A 19,675-nucleotide genomic window follows, 5' to 3' on the forward strand; every position below is an offset into this window, starting at 1 on the left:
AACCGCTGCACGACAGCAGTTGATACCCATTTACACTGTGCGTCAGAAATTTATGTTTGCATGAAATATTTTTGTCTTTTATATTTTATAAGCAGTTGCAACAAATGCATACAAGTTTACAACAAAAATACAATTTTTATAGCCCGGTTACTATTTAACACAGAGCACAAAATGCCAGCTGAAATTACGGCTTAATATTATGCGAGTCGGCGTATGTATGTAGGTGTATACTGTAAAAGGCTTGCAGCAGCTGTGCTTACATTAACAGCGCGTAACAAGCAGTGCACTGCTTTATGTTTTCAGCCAATGTTAATTTACAGTGCGCGCAATTTGAAATCATAAAAATGTAATATATATGAAACATTCATAAAAAAGCTACAAAATTTATATAAAATATAACTGACTGCAATCTATATAAAAGGAGATACCGACATACATAGACACGTACACACATGAATATAAGTAATTATCTAAAAATTGATTTTATTTGTATGTATTATTTTTTTGTTTGTTTTTATTTAGAGAGTTTAAAACCATTCGAAAAAATTACAGTATACTTAATGCTTATAAAGTTTTGTGTCAGACCCTGGAATTTCGAGACAAACTTAGTGTTTAGTCAGGATGTTTGGCAAACAAATCGCAAACTAAGGCAATAGACCACATTCCAAGACTAAACTAGATTTGATTCGAGTTGCTTATATGCTCTCCTATTTTAGGCTAAATATAAATTCTTTGGAGTGGCCTTTATGGCAGTAAAAAAAATAGTTTTCAGTAGCCACGCCTACGGATCGATAAACGAAATCATAATATAACGTGTGCCCTTGGTCACCAGCAAGCCCTCATGGAAGTGGGTCAATCGGCCGGGATGCATTAGCATCCAGCCCTTCTTAGTCTCCGTAACGGAGCAATTATAACGCAAAAAGTGACAGCCGCCGCCCTCATAGTCGATGCCCACACTGTTCATGGCAATGTTGATCGTATAGGTGGATGAGTCGTGATGCGGGCGCAGGAAAGGCTGCTCATCGGGCCGGTAACGCACCATGAAGTTCATCAGCGAGCGTGGCGGCTGCAGAGCAATAAAAAAAACACATTAGCTAGGATAACAAGGACAGCTGCCAGCTCAGGATCCACTTACATTATGGTAATAGCCAGTAAAGACGCGCTCCTGGAGTGGTCGCACAAATATCTGCAGAAACTTCAGATAAAGCGTATCGAGTCCCACCTGGCGCATATGTATGTCACGCGTGGGCACTGCCTCGTAGCCGCCCTCGAGACGATTGTCGTTGTTGCTGCCGTCGGACCATTTGCCATAGGCCTCCATGATGGCCACCAAATCATCACAGAAGGCATCGGACACAATCTGGAACCAGAAGACATCCGGACACGGCTGTGGTATGACCATGCTCTCGTTCAGCTGGGTCGAATAATTTTGATGGATGTACTTCAAGGTCCAGTCATACTGATTGCTGAACAACGTATAGAAATCGGGACGCACAACGGTGGTATTGAAATTATCCGCATTGATCAAATGTCCATGGTAGCGCTGATTGCTGACGTACATGAAGATGCCCTAAATGAAAGGATCAACTATTAATAGATATCAAAATTGTATAACAAGCAGCGCATGGAAATCGTTTATGATACACAGAAATATGAAAAAAAGTAGGGAAAAAGTGTCAGGTGTGCTCCAATATGATTATGAGATTAAATACATACAGAAAAACGGACAAACGTGACTCGATCAACCCAGCTCGTCAAGCTGATCAAGAATATATCTACTTTATTCAGAGATGCTTCCTTTAACAACTTAATCAAATTCAATGAAAATGATTTGGGCAGAGATTTCTTGGAAATATTGTGAAAAATGAAAAATAATACCCTTAGTTTTGCTCTTGATTACATTTTGTGCTTTCTTAGCTTGGCAACAAAATTCGTTTTACAAGAACCAAAAATTAAATAGAATTATTAATTAAATCAAGAGCTTGATTTCTTAAAATGAATTATTTGGTTCTTGCTTTAAATATTAATTGATGTTAAATTGTACTAAATTAAACTAACAAACAATTCTAGAGAAGTTAGAAAGATATATATTTAGACTAACTAGTTAACTGCAACTAAGAACTGAAATGCCAAGTATTAAAGACTTTTCTTTAATGTTAGCTAACTGAAAAATGTGATAAAATAAACATAATTTTGAATATATTTTGTAATATTATCTCATTACTTACCGCGTTCCTTAGTGATTCGCACATGGCCATATCAGGGTCGAAATCGTTGTGCTCAAACTTGATGGCATCGAAGGCGCTATGCTTGATCAGATAAATGGTCGTCACATGTGGCACATTGAACATGCCGCTAAAAAGAGACAAAATTTATAAATATTTATATATTTGTATATGTACAAATGCATGACGCACAGTTTATTTTGTAGATTCGCAACAATGTTGTGGAAATGGAAAGTAGTTAACTCTCGGTCAGCGGAACGCACACAGAGTTAGGTCGCGATTAAATTCAATCAGTATGAGAGACAAACATCGCCTGTCCGGGGCTACCTCTAGGCGCAGTATGCACAAAACATTCTACGCTGACGGACGGAAATAGCCGCATCTCTGTCGGATCGCAACAAAAATGCCCAGTCCCTGGTTTAACCAGTGCAAGATCAAAGCGTTTGCTCTGCTCTGGCTGCTGCTGTCGCTGCTGCTCTTGAGCGATCTCTGCCCTGTGCAGGGCCAAAGTGAGTGATCAACTAATCTATAAATCTAATTTCTTATAGCTAACTCTTTAATTCGAATAGGAAGCACCGGCGGTCGCAATGTGCTGCGTCGCAATTACACGGGCAAAAAACCTGTTGTCATTCAGCACAGATCCCAGGATGCTGTCAACTATTACGATCACGAGAACGTAAGTTTCAAATGACAACAAACTAATAATAATCCCATTAAAATGCCTGGCTCTTATGCAGGGTGCCAAGATCATAAAGTCATCGCACTTTGAGCTCGACTATACATTGGGGCGCAAGATTACCTTCTTTTGCATGGCGCAAGGTGAGTCGATTGTCAGAATTCCATCCTGCCTAATACTCGCCCCTTACAGGCAATCCACGTCCGACTATCACCTGGTTTAAAGACGGCGCGGAACTGTATCAGCATCGATTCTTTCAGGTAAGTACATTTGCGACAAAAATGCATTTGCATTTGCAGAAAATCGAACAGTGTGCTCTATAGGTGCACGAATCGCATCCAGAACCAGAGATCATTAAATCAAAAATGGAAATTGATCCAACCACACAAATGGATGCGGGTATGAAATACTTTAATAAGCTTACCAAAGATATATGTCTACTATGGCCATCTCTAATTGCAGGCTATTACGAATGCCAGGCGGATAATATATATGCTATTGATCGTCGGGGCTTCCGCACGGACTATGCCATGGTCAATTTTTAACATTCTTCATTCAACTCTGATATATACTGAACTACATTTCGTAATAAACACAATATAATTTTTAACTTCAAGTTCGTAGTTGTTGTCTTGTCTGTTTTTAAATTGAAAATATTTTTGTTCTCGACCTTTTGTCTGGTTGTGTGCGTAACCGACAAATTGTCTCAATTACTTGATTTAGACAATTTTTTTGCATTTATTTTATTAAAATGTATATTAAAATGTGTGCAAGCCAAACCAAAACAAACTGTGGCATATTTACATGCAAATAAGCACAGTTGGAGGGGTCTATTGCCTTTGCACAGTGGCACGAAGCAGTCAAGAATAATATACCAAAAATAACTGGGGAGTTTTTGGAAGATAATGGAATGGGGTTAATAATTGGGAATATTTTTATATTGTCTTCACTTGTTATTCAAACCTAACCCACTTGTTGAAATTCACAGTAAAAGAATTTCCGATGGTTTGCTGTTAGAGCTAACATTAAATTAACAGCGTATGGGTTTAACATAAATGTTAAATAAAGCTGTTATTATAACCTGTTAGTAACAGCGTATTATGCATGCATAACATTGATATAATTGCCTTTAATAAAATGAAACCAGAGGCATACTAATATTTTCAGTTTCACACAACTTGCCCCACTGTGCGCCCTGCAACAAACATATGGCGCACATATCCAACGGAACCCGAAGCGAAAAAGGTGGCCTTTGGACAGACTGTTGCGGAGATACGCAGATTCAGCGAGTGCGCAAATCAAATCAAATGAAATTGAGTAAAATAAGGCAACCTGTGGAGCTGCATATCAAGAGAATCAAAACCGAATCCCGAGCCATCACTCTGGTGGTTTAAATGCGAGACCCAAGCAACGCCAATTGTGGCAAATTAGATGTGCCAGAGCAAGCGAAATGCCGCGACAGCTGCTGCCGCTGGTTTAGTCGCCGCGCAGACGAGATTCGCACAGCAACGTTGGATTTTAGTTTAATGCTGAGCATAGGATGCAAGTGAAGTGCCTGCTGATCTGCATTGGCCTAGGCCTGGGCCTGCTTATGCTAACCGCACCGTTTACCGAGGCGCGCCGTGGACGCGGACGTGGACGCACCAAGTCGAGGGTGCAAATTGGTCTGCCCATAACGGGCAAGTACCGCGATCCCGAATCGGATCAATACTATAACAACAACAATGTAAGCTAAGATGAGGCTACAGATCCCATCAATAATATTAACTAATCGTTTTGGTGATAGGGCGCAAAAATCTTGCAGGCCTCGCACTTTGATCTCGAGTACGTGCTGGGCCACAAGATTGCTTTTCTGTGCGTGGCCAAGGGCAATCCACGTCCGCACATAACCTGGTACAAAGACGGCGCCGAGATCTATCAGCATCTATATATGCATGTACACGAGTGGACCATTGGCGATGATCGCGTCAAATCGAAGATCGAAATCGATCCGGCCACCCAAATGGATGCCGGCCTGTACGAGTGCACGGCCGACAACATGTACTCCATTGACAGGCGCAGCTTCAAGACCGATTTCTCCATTGCCTTCGATTAGATCGCTGGCGGTGCCACACGTTTCCTTGCCCGTATACGTATAAGCAATAAAGTTAATCCTAATTAAATCGTAATAACTCCACCTGGAGCTTTTCACTTACATCAGATCCCGCTTCACAATGTCCACATAGTCGTGGGAGCGTGCATAGTAACCGTTCTCGGAGAGCGCACCCCAAAAGTTGCTCCACAGTTCGTGGTACTTGGAGAACACCGGCGCCACAAATTGCCTGCATTGGGTAACATTTATATATTTAGTTGGACAATCCAGGTCTATTGAATTTGAAGACCTACTTGTTCATCCTCAGCAGCTCTCGGAGCACTTCGCTGTCATCGATGTGCGCATCGGCGTCCACAAAGAAAATGTAGTCGCTGTGCTGCAGCTTTGCTTTGTCGCTGCAAGTAGAAAAGGGAGTACAAGTTAGTCAGCTATTTAAATATCAATTTACATAAAACAGAACAGAAGGAGGCACGCCGAAGATTTAATACCCTTGCAGACCAACCTCATAATGTTCTTTTTGAATTGCCCGAATCTAAGAAGCACAGGGAAAATAGTTCATTTTAGACCGATCATCCTATGGCAGCTATATGATATAGTAGTCCGATGTGAATTAGATTTTGCACAAATGTAGGGAACACAGTGAAACACATAACTGCCGAGGTTCGTCAAGTTATCTAAATAAACAAAAAAGTTTTTCATACAAGAACCTACTTTTTGACCGATCTTTCCTATGGCAGCTATATAATATAGTAGTTTGGTTCAATCGGCTCCGACATATGTACTGCGTGCAACAGAAAGAGGGACGTGGGCAAAGTCTCATGACGATAGCTTTAAAACTGAGAGACTTGTTTGCATGGAAACAGATAGATGGACATTGCTAAGTATATTGACTCGGCTGTTGATACAGATCAAGAATATATTTACTTCATGGGGACAGAGACACTCTCGCGACTAAGTAAGAATCGCTTCCATTCCCTCTCTCACTCCCTTCAAATATTGCCTTCCTATGCGATTTTCATGAATTCTTGTACAGTGAGAGTACTAATAGCGACTGAGTATGAGGGATAGAAATCAATCAAACAATTCTTTATAATACAAAATCATATACGTAAATATTGGAAACACTATCATAAGCATCTGACTATGTATTCCATATAATAACTTTGGGAGTTATTTGGGAATCAATGAAAATAACAGAGGTTTCTTAATTAATAAGTAGTTTTCGAAGAAAAATGGACAGCAATTTTTTCAAAAAAAATTGACTACTTCGCAATGATTCAACGATTTGTTCATCTACTTAACTTAAGCACATAAATAGTTAGTTACTCCTAAGGTACTCACAGCGCCAACTGTCTGCCTTGACGTTCGTCCAGTTCATCCACGGATAGCACAAACTTGGCGCTGGCATAGTTCTTGCCTTGGTTATTCGCATAGGACTCAACAGCATCGTCGTGCAGCGCGACGTTGCTGTACATAAAGAGATGCAGCGATTCTTTGGGATAGTTGAGCTTCTCAATGCTGGCCAGGAACATATCGAAGAAGGGCACAGCTTGGGGAACCATCACAGCCAACGTAATGATAGGTAGATTTTGTTCCTGCAAAACAAAAAGGCACATGCTAAAATGACCTACTTAAATTGTAAGTAAATTCCACTCACATCCAACTCAAGGGGATATTCCAAACAGAAGGTGCAGACGCCACTGAAGGTCTTGGCTAGATAGTTGCCATAGGCATTCAAATCGACCTTGCTCAGTCCATTGCCATGGATAATCAGGGGCGTGGTCATGAAGTCAATGTTTTGCAGAGTGCCCTGATTTGAGTCCAGGTCCACCTTTAGCTTAACATCATTTTTGGCACCGTGTAGATTCTGAAACAGACGAGACTGCGTATCCAGTTTCATGCCCAGCTTGGCACGCTTCGCCTCGTCCAGGAACACTTTAGTAAAGTACAACTGATCATCGCCAGTATTCTCGATGGCCTCCTCCAGCAGCGCATACACCTGTGGTGCATAGCCAATGAATGCACCCGAGTTTAAAAAACGTGAGGCTTTGCCCTCCACCTCGGGATATTGATCTGCCAGACTCTTGTCCGGCCAGCAGTATTTTTCGGCCGAGAAGAGCAGCTTGGCGCCAGACTCTTTGAATTTTTCCAAAATCTCGTCGAGCGCAGCTGTGAAGATGACATCGTAGCTATAGAAGATTTCTGGTTAGAAGCAGCTAAAAATAAATTAGGGCATACCTATTTTACCTGTCTGTAAACAATATTATGGTATCCTCTTCATCCTTCAAGTCTTCAATTGCTTTTCGCAGCAGATTGATTTTAAAACCGCCGCCAGCGCTTTTCATGTCGCCACCTTGCCATTCTTCGCCCATGCCCAGCGTGGTCACCTGTTATACAACAGAAATTGATTAATCTTATGGAATATGTTCATTTAATTACTTATAATTTATATATTACAGTTGATACATAAATAATACTAAGCAAATCCACAATGAGAGCAGATCCGAGTGTGGACATACACAGCTATATAAAAAATGGAAGCCAAATAACATGTCCCTGGCATAAACATTTTTGTTAAAGTTAAATAAATGTATATTTCTCAAATGTTAACGCTTTGTTGTTAAAGCTTCTGTAATCTTTTGAATGTTAAACTGCAACTGTTACTCTATTACATTAAATGTAAAATCTACGTAATTAGCAGCAACTGTTAGCTATCTGACGCCTTTAAATATCACTGATATATTTTAAAAGTAAAGCTATCATGTGCTCTTGTTATACATTTAAGGTAAACACAAGCAAGCCAGAATTACAATTGCCCATTATGTACACATAAATTTTAATTAACAGTGACAATGTACAGTATGTAACAACAGTGAATAACAGCAAGTCACGACTGCTAAAATGTTTATAAATTACATTTGTAGCAAGATATCTCGTAATTCAATTGTCTTTAGAATTGTTCAAACAAATTTGAGCCGCCTGCCTAAATGGCTAAGTTCACACAATTCTTGAGAAGCAAATTATAAAAAAAGTGATCATTATGAAATATAAGCAATGTTTCGAGAACGAAAGCCGGCTAACCGGCTTATCAGCAAGTTTTTTCAAATGTTGAACATGAGGAGCTGACTTTGCGACACATTCACACAGAATGGAAGATGAATTTACATAAGGAAACCGGCGTTGCTGTTGGTGATAAGCAAATATCAAACAATACATAAACGGCATGTTGCAAGCTATCAATGGAACAATCGGGAACTGAATTGAGCTAATTACCCCGGCGGCCTACGTGATTAACTACAACAAAGTGTAGATCGAGACGAACACATGTGTGCACTATATATACATGTATATATATATATATAGCTGGTGCCCCATTAGGTTCAGCCAATCTGTGTGTAACACATCAGAGCAGCAGAGTCATCTGGACGCCAGTGCCGGATGCTTGGACATATGTCCGTGCATGTATACACATACATATGCATACACCCAGATACAGAAGCGCTACAAAACAAATTCATAAAAGTGTGCCGCAAAACCGAGATATGTCGGCAAGAGTTCGTCTTCGGGCCAATCATTTGTTTATGCCAGCATTTAGTATATGTATATATATGTATATATGTACATAGCTTTACATAGATAGGCAGCTAATCAAATTTCTGAATTTCTTCACATGGAACTCAATTAGAATTCTATTCAGCAGACGCCTCGACTGTTCTAAAGTTTTTAATATGAATGCACTGAACTCTGTTGTTGACAAATTCCTATAATTTCTTCTGGCTTTTCTATTGTTATTTATTTAATACAGCGTAATATATAACTATATATAATAAGGCATGCGCTATTCTATTTCAACTCTTTCTCTTTTATTTAATTATTCGTGTCTCAAATTTACTTTTGAAATTTGAGTTGTTCTTGGAAACACTACATCCATCTTTCATTCCAAACAGTTGTTACCCAAATAAACAAAACTATTTATAAAAAGGCAATAACTCTATATCCCAAAATCGGTTTGGTAATAAACATGAAAATTCATCAAATATGATAAACGCATATGTCAATGTTTTTTCATGAAAATGGTTTCATAACATATCAAGTTTTGCTAAATTTATGTTTAATCATATAATAAATTATTGTAGATGAAACAACAAAAGCGCAACTCAATAGAATACTTTAGCTCTAATGGAAAAGATTTGAATAGAAACTCTTTCGCATCATCTTTAGATCTCTTTTCAATAACATTTTGACAATTCTTCTGTTTTCGATAGCTCTTAAAAAGAATTTGCATACCAAATTTTAAGCATAGCAAAAGACCATAAATTTGTTATTCCAGACTGTCGAAATTTAACGGGTTTCAGTTTTAATTTAATTAAGAACTTACCTCAATATCGTAGACATTGGCAGATCGAACATAACGGCGATATCCATCAGTCGGTTCAGTGGCCACAGTAAAGACTTTGATTTTCTCTGAAAAAGATGAAAAAAGGTGCCAAATAAATAAATGAAACTATTTGTATGCCCCATTTGGTACAAAATAGATCCAGTTAAATGGAATTTGAATTTTTCATTGGATTGTTTAATAAATCTAGATTCAAATTTCTTTTGTCTAGTTTAACTGTCAAACAAAATGTTCGTTCGCAATAAATAAATAGTTATTGAGAATCGAATTTTCAACTTCTGCTTAAACAATAAACTTAGGCTTCAACATATTAGATACATAAATACATATATGTACACACATACATATGCAGATACATATTGGTAACCCATTTTTGTGTCAGGGACACAGAACCTGGAAAATGTCCTAGTTGAAAGCAGAAAGTTATTACTGAAAAATATTTTGCATGATTAAAGCTAATAAACGAAATGTTCTATAATAAAATAAACATATTTATAGCCGAGCACATCTTTAAGTACTTTGAGTGTTAACGACCGCATGAATATTACAAGTAAGCGGAAGGAGCAACGGAATGTAAACAAAAAGCACAGCCTCACACACGCACACAGATGCACATGCATAGACAGATGCATGCGTGTGTGTGGGTGAATGCTACAGATGAATGCAATTTAATGTGTTTGTTGTTGTCTTTTTTTTTTCTTAGTTTATATGCCTTGCTAATTCCAGTGATGAACTCATTGCTCCAGATTCTAGACACATACCATTCAAATTTTGCTGTGTTGCAGCTGCAACAACAACTTCGGGGGCGGCTACATCGGCATCTGATTCGCTGGCGCTGGCGCTGGCTCCTTGCAAGAGCAAAAGCGACGCCAGAAACAATAACGGCATAGTTGCTGCCATGGCGTTCTTTTTTTTTTTTTTACTTCACAGAACACACGCACACACTTTCACACTTTAAATTGCACACTTTTGTGTTATGTTAATTGTTGCATATTATTCAGCGAGTCAAGTTTGTTTTGAAAAACACACACAAAACAACTATTTTTCGCCGCTGCACAACCGTACACAACAACGAAGATAACATGAATGAATTTACGGATGGCGACTCTGGCAAACGAAGACAAATAAATTGTGCATAAAAAAAAGACAGTGCTGTGAAACTCGCAAAAGGTTGCACCCTAAGTTATCGATAGCAAGTGTAACTAGGTATTTATCGAACGATAGTGTATGCATTTATTGGCGCACAACTTGAAATTTATTCAGCAAAATTTTATGCGTGCTGCATTACAAACGTAATTACATGAGTGTATGAGTATGCGTATAAATGTAATTTATGTTATATACAATTAACTGAGCGACAAAGTAAACAATATAAAGTCATTCAAACCGAATTTGCTTAGTTCATGCCTGCCTTCTTTCCATCACGCCATATTGAGCATTTACACACACATATATATTGTCTCATTTGAACAAATTGTATCAAAAATAAATGACAAATTCAAAAACAAACTAAAGCTCAACTAATAAATCATTATCGTCTTCATCAACATCATCATCATTATCATCATAAATTATCGGAGGTGGTATCTGTTGCGTTGCTGGAGGTATGTGTATCAACCATTTTGACATCCCTTTGCGGCGACTACAGCATGCCAAAACCTTTCGAGTAGTTGATTGCCTTGAGCAAACGCTCTTCTAGCTTCTCCTTGCTGCTATATTCGGGAAGCAGCAGCACATTGAAGCACGTATGGGAAGTGGGCAGGCGATCGCTATCCGGTCCATGGCGTGTGATTAACAATCGCAAGCATTTCAAGCCGCCAACCGGTACGCGTGCCGATCCTGTGGTGAACTCGAGCAGCTTGCGCTTGGACTCGTGTGGCATTGCGTGCACAATGCTCCAGAAATCTCGTACAATTTGCGTTTCCTCCGTGTAGCCACCCTCGTACTCCGTCGAGTGTTCCAGTTCGACAAAATCGAACTCCTGTAATAATTAAAAAAAAAAAAATAATTAATGGAAATCCACATTGTAAATGAGCAAACGCTTTTGTCAACCTACTCGACTACCGCAGACCAACTTTTCAATCTCCTCTGGCCTAAAGAGCAGCTTCAGCGGCGACTCGTCTGTAACCATTTCGAAACCCTTGCGGAAAGCCTTAAACTGCTGTTGTATGTTGACGTTCAGCAAAAAATCGCTGTACAGATTGACAAACAACCGCTTGTTGTGCTGACCCACAAGCACCTCGCTACCGTGTGGCACCAGTTCGTGCTCGACCAGTTCGCCAAACACATTGCTATAGCTAATCTTAAACGTCTGCTCGAATACCTCTTCCATGTCCTGGCCCTGATAGTCCAGCATAGTTTTCAAGCTCTTATATAGCGTTGGACTCCAGTCGGACAGGTCATAGAAGGTACCTCGATAGCCCATCAGCTTGCGGTATACGACCATAGGAAAGTTCACAGCCAAGATGACATTGTTATAAATGGCTAAGCCAATTATAATTCCAATCAGCGTGAATTGTGCGCCATTCTCGAAGGGGGTGGCATTGAACCTTCCGAAGCCATGGATAAAAACAAAGAAAATACGTGATATATATTATATAGAAGACGATATCAGGGTCACATGGTCACTCACCACATATTGTTGGTCTCCTCCTGCTGCACAAACATGCCAAAGGCTGGATTGAAAATCTCCTCAACGATTAGTTGAAAGAACTCTTTGGATACGCCGCCCTCATCAATCCCTTGTTCGCCCACAAACTCGACCACCAGCTGCTTTTTCAGATCCTTTGGATTGCTCATCGCCACCAGTTCCAGCTGCAATGCAAGCAAAGCAATAAGTACAACAGATTTTTAAGATAGGTTCTAGGTTTAAAGGCGTACCCCGATGAGTGCATCGTTGATCAGTTGATCGCGTCGCACCGTCAGCTTGAGATCGGGTCGCGCACCTTCCTGGCCATCCTGACCAAAGTTGTGCAGTATCGAGTAGAGCGAGGAATAGCGCTCGCTGTACATGCGCATGCGGCAGTCGTAATAGAGCGCGTCCACCTTGGTGGCCGGCGTCAGGATGAATGCGTACAGCATAAAACAGAAATAGTTGGTGTGGCTAGAGCCCAGCTCGCTCTCCATGGCCAGCGTTTTGTAGGATAGATAGTCCTGATGCATTTGTATGTGCTCGCTGAGCGCCTCATTGTAGAACTCCTCGAGCGGCACCAATGGACTGCGGCAGTCGATGTACGAAACTTGCAAGCACTTCTCTAGTGGATCTTCTGCAAATTTTGGCATATGCGGCTGCTGCATTGAACTATAAACAAACAAATCCTCGCTCTCTTCAAGGGCAGCAGCGGCGGCGGCTGCAGCAGCTCCCTCGCTTTCAACAACCTCCTGCAGTGGCAGCCGACACGACGGCCGCTCCAGCACGCTGGCCAGGATGTTCGCATAAAACACAATCTGTGTGGCAAATAGATTCTTATAAAACTGATTATTGGAAGGGAACCAGCCACGACTCACCTTCAGCACTTTGGTCACGCTTATGATATGCTCGTTCTCGCGCACCGACTCCTCGTCCAGGAGCACCTGCAGCGTTATCTGCTGCTGGCACGAGGACAACAGCACCTGCAGCTGGTCGGCACAATATTCACTCCAAATGAGTGCCAGACGCGCCTGTGCCCGCACCGGCATTGCGGCAGCCGCATGGCACAGCTTGGGCAGCACACGATCCAGATACTCCATGTCCGTTACGCTGTTGTTGGCCGTAGCTATTGTTTGTTGTTTGGAATGCAAATTATTTATCGAAATTTTGTTGTGAATTCAAAATGAAACTAACTGTTGGTGGCCATGTCAAAGCATATGACTAGGCAATGGAGCACCTGCTCCCACGAGTCCTGCCTGTACAGCCTCATGTAGCGTATATAGTCCGCCAGCTGGATGACGCTGCTTGTCAGTTGCTCTGCAATGGCTGAGCACGAGGCGCCGAAGAGCAGTCGCTTAATGTGACGCAGTCCACGGAAATCCACTTTGGTGCCTCTATGTAGGAACTCCTCATTTTGCTCCTGTTGACCCATGGGCTCGTCCTCATCATTGTCATCAATATCGCCATCGCCATCGCCTTCGCCAACGGCATCAGCATTTTCATCGCCATGGCGTTCAGCATCGCCGGCATCTGGGCACCGCTCGGCTGGGGTTTCCGCTCGCTGAGTGCTGTCCTCATCCTTGTCGTGCTCACCTTCCAACTGGCGCAGCTGCTCTTTGTTCAGCGCATTGGTCGAGTTACATTCCAGATGCTGGCGCTCCTGGCCCGGCCTGCACACAAAGCTCTTGCTGAGACGATCGACGCTGGAGAAGACATCGTTAATCGCTTGATACAGCCTGTCGTAGTTGGCCGCTGTCTGGCACTGCAAATAGAGTGCCTCCAGTGATTCAGCGTCGAGGAACTCCACAGGCGGCAGCGTCGGTGTGCAGGCACCAGAGTCACCAGCCGGAGTTGTCGCCGGCGTTCCAATTGCTGATAAGGGTCTTGACAACTTCACCAAATCAATAATCATGGGCGGCCTTTCCGTCTGCTCCACGGTGCCTTGTGGCTGCGCATTGGACTGAGACTGAGACTGAGATTGGGTGCTGGTGGTGGTTGTGGTGCTGGCGGAGGTAATGGTGCTAGTGGAGCTGTTACTACTGCTGCTGCTGCTATCATTTGGCGAAAGCATGTCCACGTCCTGCTGTGGACTATCAGGAGGCAAGAGACGTTAGTATTTTTTTTGCAATTATATTCTGCGTTCTGATCCACTCACCTGCTCGCTGTGGGCGCTGGCACTGCCGCCGCCGCCGCCGTCGCCGACGCCGCTGCGCTATCGCACAATTGTGCATCCTGTGAGAATAGTTGAAGTGCTCGGGCGGCCACCTCGTTGGGCGTCATGGGCGCCACTTTGCCGCTGGAAGCGCAGTTGGCATTCGTGCAGTGGACATTGCCGCAGCCCGACTGCAGCTGATGAAAATAGCGCTGTATTAGGCTGCGCACCGCCGAGCGTTTCATCTCCGGCGTGGCCCGGCCATTGCCACCAGTGCCACCACTGGCCACAGCAGCGGCCGCTGATGAAGTCGACGCACTGCAAGCAAAGGTATGCAAAAATCCATTAACATTAAATATATATAATTGCGAATGAGTTGCGCTGGCAATCACCTTGAGACGCCTGGCAACGGCGACGTTGACGTTTGCCGCGCCTTCTGTTGCCGCTGCTCGTGTTCCTCGCCGCCGCCGCTCATTGAGCGTCCCTTTCCCTGAGGCACACGGGGATTCAATAAACAAATAGCTGTCACTGCGTTTGGCTTCTCGTTAGCGTTGCTTTGCGTTGCGTTGCGTGCTTCCTTGGCAAGGCGACACTTGTCGCGCGTTTCTTTGTGTGCTAATTTGCTACGCAAAATGTGCACCAAAAAGAAAAGAAAAAGGGTGCAAAAAAATCGATGTCGATGTCCCTTTTCGTGCAAGTGTGCTTTATTGTTGCTGTTCTTCTTGTTATTGCACTACATCCGTCTGTCAACATCTACAGCATGGCACTTGTAATTCACACAACGTTTGCACAATTTTTCAACTAGGGCTAACAAAAATTTATTCGTTTTGATATTTTGAACAGAGGTTTTGTTTAGAAAAACGCAGCCAAGGCAAAGCAGAGTGCCTTTAATATTGAAAATCATCAACAGTGAGTGTTGCTAATGTTCGCAAATGCCCATAATAAGTGTTGTGAAACGCCTTTAACTAACTATCGCTTAAGCGCGCTTTGTTTTGCTGCACATTGAGTTTCGAATAATTTTGCATGCATATTGTATAATAATTTTAATTATTTATTGAGAAAGTCGTCATATTCCGTATTCTGCCTATTTTCTTGTGTGAGCGCACGCAACTGTTTATATATACAAAAACAATTAAGCGAAATAATTAACAAATCGTTCCAATTTGAATTTATTTTCAAATCTCATTAGATACTAAAATTAAAAAACACATTTCAAAATCGTCTAGTTTAAGTACACATTGTCAATCAGTCAATCAGTGAATTGGCAATCTAAAGAAAGGTTTACCTCATGCAGTCGCATGTGGAACGTAAATGTTGCTGCAGTATTTCTCTAAGTGTGCAGTATTTTTTTCAACCAGTGCTGGATAACGAGCGCCAACCCTCAGACGACGACGGTTTTTATCAGCTGTGTCTCATTTGCCTGCCAAAATAGAATAAGAACGACAAAACGTAACGAGCGCAGCAGCGAAACCAAAAAAGAAAATAAACATTCGTCAGCAAAAAATACAAACAACATATGCAATGGCCAATAGCAGCAAAAGGCAACAGCAACAACAACTAAATTGAGCACGGCGACAGGTAAACAAACAACAACTGCAACGGAACGGAACGAGATGACGTCGACGGAGACTGGCAACTGCCAGTTGCAGCTGCAGCTGTGCGTGCGTGGGAATGTGCCATGGCAGGAGCTGCCGGTGCATCTGCGCTCGGTGCTGCACAACAATCAGCGCGACTACGAGAAGTACGTCTTCAACTATAGCCTGAAGAATCAGCTGCGCTTCCGCGGCAATCTGGCATCGAAGGTGTTCCGGCAGGAGCAGCGCTACTATGAGCTGCTCGTCCAAAAGAACATCAACAGCCTGGGCGTCTTTCCCTACCATCTGGCGGACATTGTCACCAAGGGATTGCGCGTTACGCCCTTTAACTATTATCTGGACGTGCTCAGCCAGCTGCTGCGCAACGACAAGAGCTACGATACGCTGCCAAATTTTACGGCAGCGGATTGCCTGCGTGTCCTTGGCATTGGACGCAACGAATATCTGGCGCTGATTAGCGAACTGAAGACCCATACGCCGCGCACGCTCCTATTTAGTGCCAAACCCAATCCGTTGGACTTTTTGCCGCGCCTGCCGGTGCATGTGCACATCGAGCCCTGGTGGCGTCTGGACATTGGCTATGTGCTGGAGACGGATATACGTATGGTGACGCCCGCTGAGCGCAGCCTGCTGGACGATCTCATTGACTTTGGCGCCCAGCCAACGGGCAAATGTGACTATCAGGTGGTGCAGAGCCTCTATCGCAAGGGTCTCATCTATCTGGATGTGCCCATTAGCGGCGAGGATCGCATTTGTATACCGCCGTTACGTAACTTTGTCATGAATCGCGTCAGTGGCGATTATTTTGAGAATTTGCTGTACAAGATATTCGTGAGTGCCGATGAGCACATGAGCATTGCGGAGCTGGCGCAAATGCTGCAACTGGAGCTGGATGGCGTCAAGCAGGCGGTCAGCTTTATATGCCGTCTCGGCTTCGCCCAGCGCAAGCATACGGAGCACGAGACTCAACAGTATCACGCTAGCTGGGCAACCTACAATGAGCAGCAGCTGCCCCAAACGCCGCAGATTACGCCGCTCAACTACAATGTGTATGCCAGCAGCAGCTTTGACTTTGAGCAGCCGCAATCGAGTCCCAAGACGCCAAAGCAGGAGAAAGACAAGGACAAGGACAAGGACAAGGACAAGGATAGCAGCTCCATTGGCTATCTGTCTTCGGATGGCAATACCAGCGACTTTAGTTTTGCCAACATGGTGACGCCTCCAGCAGCCGCGCACAACGGCAACAACAGCGATGAGCAGGAGCTTAGCTCCGAACTGGAGGATGTTAGCGAGCGCACGACCACCACAAAGGCAACATCAGCCGCATCCACAGCCGCAGTCACATCCGCAGCCGCCAAGAGTGGCAAGCGTGTCGGCTTCTTATTTGACTCAACACTTACAGCATTCCTGATGATGGGCAATCTGTCGCCGGGCCTGAAGAATCATGCCGTCACCATGTTCGAGGTGGGCAAACTGTGCGAGGAGAGTCTCGACAGCTTTCTGGCCGAACTGGAGCAGGTCTCGCTGCTGGATGCCGAGGGCGAGGGCGATGTCTCTCGCTATTTTGCGCACGCAGTTATATTGCGCTCCACCATCTGTTCGCTGCGTCCGTTGCTGCCCGGCGGACTCGATCTGCTGCGACTGGAGTGCCTGGAGGGGCTCGACTGGCAGACGCGCGACCGTGTGCTCGACAAGAAGTACAAGTTCATCGTCTCGGCAACGCCACTGACGGCCACATTGAGTCACATGTTCAACATTCCGTTCTTTGGCCAGTTTGTGCGCAGCTCCGATGCGTTGCCGATGTGGAGCAAGCTATTCTACAATCATATCACGGGTGAGTAGCCTGCCTCCTCCTCCTCCTCCTCCTCCTACCTAGACTAATTGAAACTATATTGTTGCAAATCATTGCCAGGCTATGGGCCGCCCAGCTTGCTGTTGTGCCGCGGCACTGTGCTCAAGTCGCTGCCACGTCTCTTTTTGGGCTATGGCAAGCTGCTGGTGAACATACTCCATTCGGACGCATATGTGCTCAACACGGAGAACTTTCGCAACCTGAACGAGCAGCTGAAGAACGGATGCGTCCTGCTGCAGGGCTATGGCATAAGCACCGCTGGCCAGCTGCACTATGAATCATTTCCATTCCAGGCCTCGGATGCTGGCCAGGCCAAATGGAGCACGCATCGTGCCGTGCAAAAGCTGGCCACACATTTGGATCTGCGCCAGCAATGCGGCTACATAACATTCCTGAATACGGGCGTGCCCGATCTGGGCTGCGACGAGTATGAGCTGCAGGTAAAGCTGAAGCTGCCGCAGCGCAAACGCACGTCCTTGCCCGCCGCCACCAAGTCAAATGTGCCAAACGATCAGCTGACCAGCTTTCAGCTGAAGAGTCCCGACGAGAATCATTTTGCAAGAACGCCGGAGCACGGCCCAGCAAATGACTACACCTCGGCGGACTGCAACCAGCTGCTGGCCAGCGAGCTGGCCAAATGCAGCGACATAAGCAACAGCTGCAGTCGCGCCGAGCTGCTCTCCCAGAGCTCCGTCGAGCTGCCCATTGGCGATGCGTCTGCTGAGCCGGAGCCCAGCACCGAGGAGTGGACGCTGCTGGACGTTAACTTTGGTGTGCCGCTCTTCGATGTGGACACAAATACGCGCATCTGCGAGCAACTGGTGCGCCAGCTCAGCAGCGATGCCAATCTGCAGGCGCTGCCCGCTTGCGCCCAGCAGGCCCAGCAGCTGTTCCTCGAGTTTGTGCGTCAGTGCCTCTACTTTGAGGATGATCCGTCGACGCCAGCCCAGCTGCACGAGCCACTGCAACCGGCCAGGGCCCTACCGCATCCGCGCATCAATCTGGCCTTTGAGAATGGACGCGTCGGCTACTGGAACGGTCGTTAAAGGGCGCCTCACTTAAGTCTTATGCATTCCAGTTGCCCCACGCCACGCCCAGTACAGTTTACAAGTATTTTTTGTATGTCTCCCGCTCCCGCTCCCGCTCCCGCCCCTCCTCTACCCCAACCGAACATAAATTTTTTTATCAGTTTTGCCTTTTGTACAGCTCCGAGCTTTATAGATATTTATATAGAAATACCTTATCGGCCCGCCAACCCATGTATTCCGTTTCTTATTAGTTCTGTAAGTTCGGCCAGTGGCAATATGCAATCGGAGGCAAAATAAAACAAATACACCATAGATATATATGAATATACACACACACATTACAGATGTATGTCTAAATAAATGCAATTTTAAAAAACATGTTTAAATTTGTTTGCAGCTGCATTCGATCGAAATATATATCCTTATGGCGTACGAGTTGAGTTTAACAATTGTCAACAATTCATATTCTCATATTAAGAACATTTTGAATGGAAAATTAAAAGCAATCTCGTTGTCTATTCACACATTCTAAGGCCATTTTTATGCTCAACGAGCACATGGATGTTTATTATTGCTCATTCACAAATGGACAAGGATTCAAGGCATGGCTTCTACAACATTTCATATTGATCCTTTGATAATAAGAAAACCACAACAAATTTTATTTCAAATATATATATATCATTTCTTCTGTCGGTGCTCTTCTACAGCTCGATTGATCAGCCGCGTCTCAAGGAATCCCATCTGGAATCCCATCAACTATGGAATCGTGCCGAATTGCTATGAGGCAATATGCTTGCTAAATATTCTATCAACATCGGAGCTCAGTATTATAACAAGAATCGTTCGAAAGCTGAGTTTTTATCTAATATCGATATCAATGATAGATTTACATAACTCATCGCTTTCGATAACTTATCGATTTCGATAACACATCGATTCAGATAACTTATCGAGTTCAATAACTGATCCATTTCGATAACTCGTCGATTTCGATAACTTATCAATTTCGATAACTTAGCGATTTCGA

The 19,675-nt window shown here is 43.7% G+C and overlaps 5 protein-coding genes across 7 annotated transcripts; 3 read left to right on the forward strand and 2 right to left on the reverse strand.

The window, feature by feature from the left end:
- Nucleotides 1–459: 459 nt before the first annotated feature.
- Plod (procollagen lysyl hydroxylase) lies at nt 460–10,289 on the reverse strand. The gene is made up of 10 exons (XM_002048513.4): nt 10,151–10,289; nt 9,372–9,457; nt 7,241–7,380; nt 6,651–7,182; nt 6,335–6,588; nt 5,287–5,388; nt 5,097–5,222; nt 2,229–2,355; nt 1,136–1,570; nt 460–1,066 (listed from the first exon to the last, which is right to left on the reverse strand). The coding sequence occupies exons 1-10, from the start codon at nt 10,287–10,289 to the stop codon at nt 782–784; spliced, it is 2,226 nt and encodes a 741-aa protein (XP_002048549.1). The 3' UTR covers nt 460–781.
- Nucleotides 2,551–3,517, forward strand: LOC6623311 (immunoglobulin domain-containing protein oig-1). Of its 2 annotated transcripts, XM_002048514.4 has the most exons (6): nt 2,554–2,734; nt 2,795–2,901; nt 2,963–3,044; nt 3,094–3,161; nt 3,225–3,300; nt 3,364–3,517. In XM_002048514.4, the coding sequence occupies exons 1-6, from the start codon at nt 2,629–2,631 to the stop codon at nt 3,444–3,446; spliced, it is 522 nt and encodes a 173-aa protein (XP_002048550.1). In that variant the 5' UTR covers nt 2,554–2,628; the 3' UTR covers nt 3,447–3,517. The 2 variants fall into 2 exon arrangements, with proteins under 2 accessions (XP_015031547.1, XP_002048550.1); XM_015176061.3 differs by lacking the exon at nt 3,364–3,517 and having other exon boundaries at nt 2,551–2,734; nt 3,213–3,300.
- Nucleotides 4,344–5,063, forward strand: nkt (noktochor). The gene is made up of 2 exons (XM_002048515.4): nt 4,344–4,627; nt 4,688–5,063. Exons 1-2 carry the CDS (start codon nt 4,442–4,444, stop codon nt 4,994–4,996), a joined length of 495 nt encoding a protein of 164 aa, XP_002048551.1. The 5' UTR covers nt 4,344–4,441; the 3' UTR covers nt 4,997–5,063.
- Ube3a (ubiquitin protein ligase E3A) lies at nt 10,151–15,078 on the reverse strand. 2 transcript variants are annotated; one of them, XM_070208555.1, is made up of 8 exons: nt 14,563–15,078; nt 14,174–14,488; nt 13,213–14,069; nt 12,897–13,144; nt 12,270–12,836; nt 12,022–12,203; nt 11,446–11,938; nt 10,151–11,370 (listed from the first exon to the last, which is right to left on the reverse strand). In XM_070208555.1, the coding sequence occupies exons 1-8, from the start codon at nt 14,643–14,645 to the stop codon at nt 11,032–11,034; spliced, it is 3,084 nt and encodes a 1,027-aa protein (XP_070064656.1). In that variant the 5' UTR covers nt 14,646–15,078; the 3' UTR covers nt 10,151–11,031. The 2 variants fall into 2 exon arrangements, with proteins under 2 accessions (XP_070064656.1, XP_002048552.2); XM_002048516.4 differs by having other exon boundaries at nt 13,213–14,108.
- A 318-nt stretch (nt 15,079–15,396) lies between these two features.
- On the forward strand, nt 15,397–19,024 carry LOC6623159 (protein FAM91A1). Its single transcript, XM_002048517.4, has 2 exons — nt 15,397–17,599; nt 17,678–19,024. The coding sequence occupies exons 1-2, from the start codon at nt 15,784–15,786 to the stop codon at nt 18,661–18,663; spliced, it is 2,802 nt and encodes a 933-aa protein (XP_002048553.1). The 5' UTR covers nt 15,397–15,783; the 3' UTR covers nt 18,664–19,024.
- Nucleotides 19,025–19,675: the final 651 nt, after the last annotated feature.

The sequence above is a fragment of the Drosophila virilis genome, chromosome 3 (assembly GCF_030788295.1).
Source record: "Drosophila virilis strain 15010-1051.87 chromosome 3, Dvir_AGI_RSII-ME, whole genome shotgun sequence".
Classification (NCBI taxonomy): Eukaryota; Metazoa; Arthropoda; class Insecta; order Diptera; family Drosophilidae; genus Drosophila; species Drosophila virilis.

Coding starts and splice junctions, on each gene's coding strand:
- LOC6623159 (XM_002048517.4), top strand. CDS start 15,784: ATGACGTCGACGGAGACTGGCAACTGCCAGTTGCAGCTGCAGCTGTGC. Junction 17,600..17,677: donor ATTCTACAATCATATCACGG/GTGAGTAGCCTG, acceptor AATCATTGCCAG/GCTATGGGCCGCCCAGCTTG.
- nkt (XM_002048515.4), top strand. CDS start 4,442: ATGCAAGTGAAGTGCCTGCTGATCTGCATTGGCCTAGGCCTGGGCCTG. Junction 4,628..4,687: donor AATACTATAACAACAACAAT/GTAAGCTAAGAT, acceptor TTTTGGTGATAG/GGCGCAAAAATCTTGCAGGC.
- Ube3a (XM_002048516.4), bottom strand. CDS start 14,645: ATGAGCGGCGGCGGCGAGGAACACGAGCAGCGGCAACAGAAGGCGCGG. Junction 14,489..14,562: donor CCGTTGCCAGGCGTCTCAAG/GTGATTGCCAGC, acceptor CTTTGCTTGCAG/TGCGTCGACTTCATCAGCGG. Junction 11,371..11,445: donor AGTTGGTCTGCGGTAGTCGA/GTAGGTTGACAA, acceptor TAATTATTACAG/GAGTTCGATTTTGTCGAACT.
- LOC6623311 (XM_002048514.4), top strand. CDS start 2,629: ATGCCCAGTCCCTGGTTTAACCAGTGCAAGATCAAAGCGTTTGCTCTG. Junction 3,162..3,224: donor ATCAGCATCGATTCTTTCAG/GTAAGTACATTT, acceptor TGTGCTCTATAG/GTGCACGAATCGCATCCAGA. Junction 3,301..3,363: donor AACCACACAAATGGATGCGG/GTATGAAATACT, acceptor CTCTAATTGCAG/GCTATTACGAATGCCAGGCG.
- Plod (XM_002048513.4), bottom strand. CDS start 10,289: ATGGCAGCAACTATGCCGTTATTGTTTCTGGCGTCGCTTTTGCTCTTG. Junction 7,183..7,240: donor ATAATATTGTTTACAGACAG/GTAAAATAGGTA, acceptor AATCTTCTATAG/CTACGATGTCATCTTCACAG. Junction 6,589..6,650: donor AATATCCCCTTGAGTTGGAT/GTGAGTGGAATT, acceptor TTTGTTTTGCAG/GAACAAAATCTACCTATCAT.